Here is a 9,871-nt window from a genome sequence, read left to right as displayed (position 1 = left end):
GGTTAGGTTAACGATCTGGGACTGGGCCCAGGCTGGATAATGAGCCAGTGAATAACGGGGAGCTGATTGTCAAAGGCTTATCGCTGTTGAAGCTGAGCAGAGACGGCTTTTCCCTGCACTCCCCTGCCACTTCTCCCCAAGCAGCTTTTCTTAATCTGTCGGAGCTAATGGGGTTTCTGTGGCACACACTCGGTCCTCACAAGCTCCAATTCAAGCGGCTGCACACCGATTCCGTCTAGGGTGTTTCTACACTTAGAAGGCTTGTAAAACAGTGAAAGGCAGAGTAGATAAAGTTACAGAAAGCCTTCTGTTCTCGGTTTGAAAAAAGGTTCTCCTTTGTTTCTCTACTGTAATAGGAGTCTTGAAAAGTCCAAATCAAAGCTGCAGAAAAGGAGGAAATAAGAACACTAAAATGCTGCGCACACCCCTTTCAACTTGATTTCCTTGCACACCTTTCCCAAGTGATGATACCCGCAAGAAAGAGACACAGTGGGAGGACAGGTTATTACTGCATGGCCAGAAAAAGAAAAAGAGGCCAAACCTCCCTAAATTATTTTTTTTAAGGGACCAGCCATTAGTAAAATTTTTACTTGTCAAGGACAAAACCTGTTGGGGAAAAATTGGGGCATGAATGGTCTTTTAAGTGCTTACTGTTTTTCAAAGTATCCATCTAAGGGGCTGAGCTAGAATAATTCTGGGACTAAAAAGTCCTAGCCTGGTTAGTAATCTTTCCACACATCCCAAACATGAGCTATGCTTTAAAAAGTAATTATTAAGAGTTGGTGCTAGGTGGGCTTAGGGAGATGAGGTGATCTCAACTCACCACTGGTTGGGAAGAGGATCTTTGTATCTCCCCAATCTAATTTTTAGCCAAAATTTCAGTGAAAATTTTAGGTTTAAGAGCAGCAAATACTTCTATTTCCAGATAAACTACTCAACTCCACAGTGCATTGGTAAGGCTAAATCACTGAGGAGGTGGGGTGGGGAAGGGGGTGGACCACTGTGGGTAAGAAAGAGGCACGTTTCAGGCACTGGGTAAACGAAAAGCAAACTTCTTTATTGTACACAGTACAGAATATAACGCAGCTTGGCAGGATGCACACAGCCCTGCACAGGGGAAAGTATTTCAGATCAACTGGCAGATTAAAGCCTTTCTGCACTGTAGACTTTCCACACTCTGGAAAAGAAGCCAACAAACAAACAGAAAAAACAAAACAAAACCCCAAACCCCTGAAAAACAAAAAAACAAAAAAACAAACCATTCGAGAGGTGCATGAGTCCAATGGGAATGCAAGGGTGATGCTGCCGTCCTAGGTCCCGTGAGTGACAGCACAGGCGGCAAGTCACAGCAGGGGAGGGGAGCTCAGGCTACAGAGGATTATTTTCATACTTGCTAAGATAGCATAAATCCATCCAAAAAGAAAAAATCCCAAACCAGGATAAGTAAAGAAAGACAAATCTATACAGCATTTACAACAAATAAATCTCTAGCTAGCTGGGGGTAAAATATGCATCTATGTATAGACTATGTGTAGGTTAGAAAGCTATAAATATGGTTTAGAAAGAGTCCTTTGATTAGAGAAGAATGCTAATTAAGGCCCAAGCTATAGGTCCACCACCTTTGTGGGTTAATTAGCTTCCAATAGAGGAGAATCTTACGTTCCCATAGCTATAAAGTGCACCCCTTATCCCTGTGAACCTTTTTACAAACGAGCTGTCAGTCATAAGGGGGACAGTTTGAGACTGTGGTGTGCCCCCCCAATAGAAAAGCCATTCAAAGCCTGTGTCGTACATTCATGGAGTCAGCACTGCCTCCCTTCACATCCGAGGAACAGCACAGTCATTCTTAATGTGCTAAGTGTGGTGGGGAGCATAGATTTCTACCAACAGAGCAGGCAGCAAGGTACTACTACCACTTTCTGGTAACTCTTCCTCTACTTTGAGCTCAACTTTCATGTAGCTTTAGCTTGGTTGTTTAAAACTTTCCCAATATAATACAGCAATCAGAATAAACTTTAAAAAAAAAAAAGTGGCAGGAAGCTAGAATGCTAGTACTGTTTTACCTGTCAGTGTCACACGTAAGTCTCAAACCCTATTGAATCATAGGCAGGGTTTGAAGTCCAAGATTTAAAGAAAAAGGAAAAGAAAACAAACTGATGCAATGGAAATTGTCATCAGTCATGCCCAGGGAAGAATCCCTAGGGTTCCCACCAGGTGACCGGGTTTCCAATGGACATGACATGTGTTATGTACATATGCTTTCCAGAGAGGGCATGTTAGTGAACATGGGGAACTATACACAGAGGATCTAAGCTTGTGTCCAGGCTGCCCTGCACACTTCAAAAATTTACAACTCAGGTGCAAATGTTTCGTCAAGTTGTCTGGTGCAGAAAGCACAAAGCAGGCAACAAAGCGGGCTTTTACATGGCTAAGGGGCAGCCCCCAGCAAAGCCCCTCTCAAGCTGCAGCGTCTTTGTAAGTCGGCACGGCCCTGGCTGAAGGACACAGTGCACAGTTACCAAAAGGTTTGTTTTTTTTTGTTTTTTGTTTTTTTTTTGCTTTAAATACCAAAACTACAAAAATCAGTTTATAAACTGTTTTTCCAAAACAACCACCAAAACAAAACAATCCCCCAAATCAAGGCAAAACAAAATACTGTCAAAAGTGTTAATCGCCCTTCTCCTGAAATGAAAGCCATCCACACACAGCCATGTGATGAGGAAGAGAAAGGGGCTCGCTCTGCTTGGTGGCCACATGGCCAGAAGGTTCCCAAGGATAGCAATGGTTTATGACTTGAGAACTATGGAGTGGGTAACAGCTGTTCTGACTGCCCCTCCCCCCTTTGCCAGACCAAGGAGAGACATTTCAGATTTAGCTGGACAAGCTCTCCAAATTTCTAGATCTATTTTTAACCCTTAACGGTGTGAGCCTCCCCAGCTTAGCCTACCTACTTTTCTATGGGTTTGTGACTTCTTTTTCAATAAATTGTGCAAATCAGAGCCCTTCTGTGTAAAGGCATTTAGTAGTCCGTGATCAATGCAGATTGTCACACACTCTGTCCCGTTTTGGGGGTACTAACCTGAACAAGGTATTGCTTTGCATATATTGTCCATGGTTAAGGAGGCTCCATTTTGATCTCTTCCCAGAAACCCCATCAGAGTCAAGAGTTGAGGCACCAGCCTTTTGGTGGTTTTCTGCCCCTCCCTGTTCCCACTCCCCAGCCAACGGGTCTGTCTTTAAGGGTGCCAATCCAGAGACAGCTTAGGTTCTCTGGATAATACTTGAAGGGCAAGCGTTAGGAACAGCCAAAAACACAAACAAACCACTGCCCTCATTTGCCTGAATGGGAACTGCTAGCTCTAGGGTTTGGCCACTCAGCCGCTCAGAAACTTAGTACGCAAAGCCTTCAGCATAGGGGAGGCTGCTGCAGCGATCCATGTCTAGGAGGTAAGCAGGGTTGTCTTCGAAGTGGGTCAGGGGCAGGGTGTCCTCCTCGTTGAGGTGGCACTCAGACTCTGCCTTCAGGAATGGACGCTGATTGTCCGGGAAAGCCATGGAGAAAAGGGCATCTGGGTCACAGACAAATTTGTAGACATATCGTTCCCCAGCCACCTGAGAGAGAAAACACAGTTTATAGGGCCCAGCTGGAACAAGGGCAGGGGGCTCAAGAGAATAAAATGAGGAATTTCTTAGTTACCAAGCTCTTAGCCAAGGGACCAAAGGAGGCTCATTAGGAGCTGATTACCCAAATCACTCAGGTTTATTCTGAGAACTCTTGGGTATCTATTCCCTGCCATGTGTTTTATGGATACCACAGCTTAGCAGTGGAACAAAAAAGTATTTGATTATCAAATTCATGTTAGATGGAAAGTGAGGATTTTCTTTTAAAAGCGCCTGGCTTACAGTGACAGCTTGGAAAGCACAATTATGCTGAGCCTGGCGCTTGGTGTTCCAAGAAGGTGGAAGGACTGAAAGGTACAATTCAGAAGCCAGACCCCATTCTCAGTTACCTCCAAAGTTTATAGTCTTCACAGTATGGCTTTATTATTTTGAGGGGTTAGGAATTTGTGTGGATATTTTAAGCATGTTCCAAAGCCAAAGAGAATGGCTTTTTGGATTACCTGCAGTTTTAAATTGCTCACTGCATGGTTCAGCTACCCTGAAGGAGCTGAGACTACCTTTATACAGACTTTGTGCATTATAATAGTAGAGCAGTATTCTCAATCTTCCTAATGCCACAAATGTTCTTTCATTGTTAAAAAGGGGTTGCAACCCACAGGTTGAGAACTGCTGTATTAGAGCCCAAAAGCTCTCCCTGCTTATTCAAGGGCCTCATGGTGTTAGCTGGTGAGCCATCTGGGTCACTGGGATCACCTTCTCTGCTGGTTGTTTAGAACACCACAAGAGGGCACAGAACACTGCAAATCAAACCCGAGCATTGGCTTCTGTCAGGAAATGCAGAGGGGCAAGGGAAAGGAGCTAATATCACTGATGAACATTGCAGACTAAAAAACTGGAATTGTGGAGTTTAATCCTGCCCTTCTGTCATTCTGCTGTGATTTCCAAAATTGCTTTTAAACTGAAGTACAACTTTGCTTCCCAGTGTTGGGTATAAGAAACCTGTTGCTCCAGTGCCTGGTCACAATTGGGTACAATTATTGGGTACAATTATCCCAATAGGTCTGAAGGCTTATTTTATGGTGATACGTCTGTGTTCAGGCACCAGGACATGGGGGTCTCTATCAACATCCCCTGGAACTCAAAATTAGGACATCAGGACTGTATATATAGAACTGGACAATCATTGTCTTCACGATAGCAAGTTTTAAGGGTGGCAGACCTATATATAAAATCAGCTATCCCTATTTAGTTTTCCAAGCCACTGTATTACTGTACAGCCCAACCCCAAAAGTTCATGTTGGAGAATAGGCAGAAGGGCAGAGTGGAAATAATACCAGATCAGAAGCCAGAAGCAGTAGAGTTTCTAGTCCTGGCTTAATCACTAATGCATCTTAACCTCTGTGAACTTCAATTTTCCCTTCAAATATGAAGAGTATGGGACTTTTCTAAGTCTCTCCGCAGACTGACAGGCTATCATTCACCTTTTGTTTTGTTCTCATTTACTATAGGTCATATAATAAAATAATAATCCCTTACATTGGATAGCAAATTATTATTTCTGGAACATTTTCAAATATATTACCTCGTGGGGTGAGAACAAGGATTATTTATATTTTTTAATCAGAAATAGAGGCTTTGGGAGGTGAATGACTTTATTCAATGTATATAGTTAACAAAAGGAAATGTCAGGATTGGGACTCACCCAAGCTTTCCTTCCTGCACCTTCCTATAACTCTGCCTATTAAATTCTCAGAAATTAAGTTCTTTTCTACTCCCTTAGAACACCTAGGAGCTAGTCATAGGGACAATTCGTTTCCATTAGTTCAAGTTACAATCTTGAACTTGTCTTGGTTACAGTCTCTCATGTTGGACCTGGAGCTGGAAATGGCAAAGGAATAATGGCTCTCTCTCCTGAACCCAGATTCAACCTAATGACATTAACACTAAAATGGGGGTAATAAAGAGGATTAGAGAAAACAGGGAGTACTTCTAATGGATATGGGGTTTCTTTTGGGGGTGATAAAATGTTCTAAAAATTGATTATGGTGATGGCTGCACAAGTGAATATACTAAAAAACCATTGCAAGGCCGGTGTGGTGGCTCATGCCTGTAATCCCAGCACTTGGGGAGGCCGAGGCAGGCGGATTGCCTGAGCTCAGGAGTTTTAGAGCAGCCTGAGCAAGAGTGAGACTCCTGTCTCTAAAAATAGCCAGGTGCTGTGGCGGGCGCCTGTAGTACTCAGCTAGTTGGGAGGCTGAGGCAAGAGAATCATTTGAGCCTAAGAGTTTAAGGTTTTTGTGAGCTGTGATGCCATGGCACTCTACTGAGGGTGACAAAGTGAGACTCTATCTCAAAAAATAAAAATAAAAACCATTGCATTGTATGGTAGAGTAGGGCAACTACCCATCCTAGACTCTTTAACTATACCAATCACCAAAGTCAAACCTCAACTCCTCCCCCAAAAGAGCTTAGTGGGGGATACCAACAAGACAGGAGTAATTTACAATATAGAAGAGCAGTGGTAAAGGTAAGTACAGGTGCTAGGATTATAAGCAGAAAAGGAGACCACCTAACCTATCTGAAGGGAAAAGGTGATTATTAAGGCAGAAAAGAAGTAGAGGCTGGCCAGGCAATGAAGATATTAGGAATTTTCTAGTTCTTAAGTGGGATTAGTGGTTTAATAGGTGTTTTTCCATTGTGTAGTAAGCCTGATAACTTACATGCAGGTGATATGTTATTCTTTGGTAAACAAATACTGTATTAATTAAGAGAAAAGGTGGCTATGTTAGTGAGCAGTCAAGTCTGACTGAGAAAACATAAGTTAGGTCAGTAGTTCTCAACCTCCCTAATGCAATGTATTTTCATTGTTAAAAAGGGGTTATGACCCACAGGTTGAGAACCGCTGGAGTTAGATGACAACCAGACTGGAAACAGCCTTAAAGACTGTAGGAAGTACTGAAAAGTCTGAATTTTACCCAGATCATAAAAAGCTATTGAATATATATATATATTTTTTTGTAGAGACAGAGACAGACTCTTTCGCCCTTGGTAGAGTGTCATGGCATCACACAGCTCACAGCAACCTGCAACTCCTGGGCTTAGGCAATTCTCTTGCATTAGCCTCCCAAGTAGCTAGGACTACAGGCACCCACCACAATGCCCAGCTATTTTTTTGTTGCAGTTTGGCCCAGGTCGGGTTTGAACCTGCCACCCTCGGTATATGGGGCCAACACCCTACCCACTGAGCCACAGGCGCTGCCCAACTATTTAATTATTTTTTTGAGATACTACGGGGAACATGTTACCACCTGCCTATAAGCAAGATGGATCTAGCTTTTTTGCAGAGAAATTCTCAGTAGCGATGCCCATATACTTCTACCATGTTCATCTTGTTGACTACTAACTGTGTCGACTGCCTAAATGTGTAAATGCTAGGATCTGGGGAACAGCATAGCATAAAATCTGGTGGCAAAGAAAAACCAGCAAAAGATTCGCCATTCCCACTTTCTACTTATCCATGGGACGTTAAGATTGTGATCCCTCACTACCTATATCCCTAAGTAAGGATTCTGTACAGGCTTTCTCAAAAAATGCTTTTCCTCTTCTGCAAGGAGCCACCTGCTAAGAGGGGATTCTGCTGCCATTTTAAAAACCTTGAGTTCCAGTTTCTGTATGTTCTGAAGAGAAATACGATTTTCTTATTCCTATAAAATTTTTGTGTACAACAAACTAGTAGATTAGAGGTCTCGGTGTTGTAATAACTAGAGACTTCAACCAATCTCTTGTGGGAGCAGAGACCTACAAGTTGATTCTTTCATGTACTCCTTTATGGACATAATGGTTGGCCTAAGTTTCTGGACATTTTAGTAATTAGAGGCAGTTTTAGTGAAGCAGAGGAACCTAATTTTCCTGTTTTACATTCTGGTTTACACGTTTGGTTTGTCTCCAGTTTGGCTTTTCAGGATTCTTTCCTATCCCTTTCTCCCGGCTGTTATAAATAGCCTTAATGAGGCCAGTGCTCTGGGAGGCTGAGGCGGGTGGGTTGCTTGAGCTCAGCAGTTTGAGACTAGCCTGAGCAACAGTGAGACCCCGTCTCTACTAAAAATAGAAAAAATTAGCCAGGTTTTGTGGCAGGTGGCTGTAGTCCCAGCTACTCAGGGGGCTAAGGCAGGAGGATTGCTTGAACCCAGGGATTTGAGGCTGTGAGCTGTGATGATGCCATAGTACTCTACCCAGGGTGAGGGAGTGAGACTCTCCCTCAGAACAAAATGAAAACAAACAGAACAAACAACTAAGCCCCCCAAACAGTCTTACTATAGACACTCCCTTTGAAGGCAGTTGGAGGGTCTGAGCGGCTCCCGGACTGCTCACCTTCTGCATGATGCCCTTCTCGTAGTAATAGCGCAGAGAACGGCTCAGCTTGTCATAGTTCATGGCCGGCCGGTTCTTCTGGATGCCCCAACGCCGAGCGACCTGAACAGACAGAATAGCAAAGAGCAATGGACACTCATCCTCTGGGTCTAGTGGTTTGCCCCGAATCCCAGGACAGCCAGTTCAGTACCTGGCTGCTTTGGTCCACATTCTATTTCTCTGACTTGGAAGGGAAAGCCTTTAATTCCCTCAAGAACAAACATTCAACAAAGGTGTTGATTCAGTCACAACTGCTAGGAGGTAAGACCTAGAGGTAGAAGAATTCTAGCACTTTAAGACTGCAGAGGACTTGGCTAACGTCCCAGAGGATGCAGGCTCTCTACTGTTTCTCCATGTATGAATTATTGACCAATACCCATAGACCATTAACATGTTGCCATTAAGTGCTATGGTTTCTGTAGCAGTCAATAAGGAATAATTAGAATGGTCATTCCTGAAACATTAGAAACACACTAGTGAGTCATTAATGGGCCAGCAGAGCAAAAGTTCAATTCTAATATGATTGGAGAGGGGCTGGGGGATGTTTGCTTACTGCAGCTCATGGACTAGGGGGGAATCAGATCATTTCAGCCTGCTGCCATCCAATCCTCTGCTCCCAGCAGACTTGCAGAATGGACATTAAAGCATGGAGCACCATTATCCACTTAATGAAAAATTAACAGGGCTTTCCAAACAGTTCTGAAGTGCATTATGTCCAACCCAGTCCACCTGAGGTGCAGTGATAGGGCGAAGTAATTGGAGCTTTGGGCAAAGAAGCCTCATAGCAGGAAAACTTCCTGGTAGAGTTTACCTAACTATCAGGGTGGCTAAGCAATTTCTGTTCTTAAGTATTTCCACTTAAAAAATCTTATGAGGAAGGCTGTTAAGGCAGGAGAAGAATAACCCTAAAATTGTGAATGTTCTAAGGTCTTTAAATATATGCAAACCAGGGGTTGGTTATGTTTTGAACATTTTAGGTCAGTTGTGGAAGCTTTAAAAAAAAAAAAACCAACAAACTAACTGACTATATTCCTTTGATCTTTTAAAAACTAAATGCTGAACATGGACTAGGAAGTAGGGAGCAAACAGCATTTCACATGAAGTCTTTCCTTAAAGTATTTGGGCAAAATGAAAGCAATGTCTCCTAAATGCTGGATTCTAAAATGACTTTTAATAAATTCCAGGAATGAGCTGATAAAGGAAGAATGCATCTGTCTCAATTATATTAGAATGATCCAATAGCCACGATCCCACTCTGCTTGCAAAAAACCCTGTGAAATTTAAATCTCCATTTGATTGCTTCATGCCCCGATTGCACCCCCTGTGTCCTGACCCTCTTCTTTTCTCCACATAGCACTCATTTAACTCTTATCTCCCAAACAGCCAAAAAGGCAAAATTAACCAAATATTACATCGAGGTGAGAGAAGATAAACATTTTTTAACCAATGGAAATAGTGGTAAGAAGGAAAATCTGCTAAACCAATATATATCTTTCTAATCTGCTCCAAAGAAATGACACTTTATGAAACTAATCTTTAAGTGCTGTCTGGCACAAGTGACACACGGAAATTGAAAAAAAAAAGACAAAAAGCTCAGCCTTATCATTTTACTATGTTCAGTGGTGGAAAACAATCCTTGGATATTTTTCAACTTCAGCCGCGACCTCTCTGCTGTCATTTGCATATGCAATTGCTTATTGGAGAGAGGTTTGGTATATGCATAGATTTCAAAGCAGCTCTGGTAGCCATAGTTACTGACTCATCCTCTCCGGCCAGAGCCCTGTGATTCCGTAGCCCTCACCACGGCTGCTCCACAGTAATGCCTGCTCCACAGTAATGC

General features: G+C 42.8%; 1 protein-coding gene across 2 annotated transcripts in view; it reads right to left on the bottom strand.

Moving 5' to 3' along the window:
* Positions 1 to 1,036: 1,036 nt before the first annotated feature.
* ETV5 (ETS variant 5) overlaps positions 1,037 to 9,871 on the bottom strand; it is a 63,771-nt gene continuing 54,936 nt past the window's right edge. For both annotated transcript variants that reach the window (XM_003792724.3, XM_023514850.1), the window contains 2 exons: positions 7,993 to 8,094; positions 1,037 to 3,612 (listed from right to left, as the gene is read on the bottom strand). In XM_003792724.3, the coding sequence (XP_003792772.1) occupies positions 3,391 to 3,612; positions 7,993 to 8,094 (324 nt within the window). In that variant the 3' untranslated portion in view covers positions 1,037 to 3,390. The remainder of the gene's footprint in view (positions 3,613 to 7,992; positions 8,095 to 9,871) is intronic.

Source organism: Otolemur garnettii, unplaced genomic scaffold (genome assembly GCF_000181295.1).
Source record: "Otolemur garnettii isolate 467f Iridium unplaced genomic scaffold, OtoGar3 scaffold00060, whole genome shotgun sequence".
Classification (NCBI taxonomy): domain Eukaryota; kingdom Metazoa; phylum Chordata; class Mammalia; order Primates; family Galagidae; genus Otolemur; species Otolemur garnettii.
The sequence above is the reverse complement of the archived record's forward strand: the minus strand, read 5'-3'. Positions and strand labels throughout refer to the sequence as shown.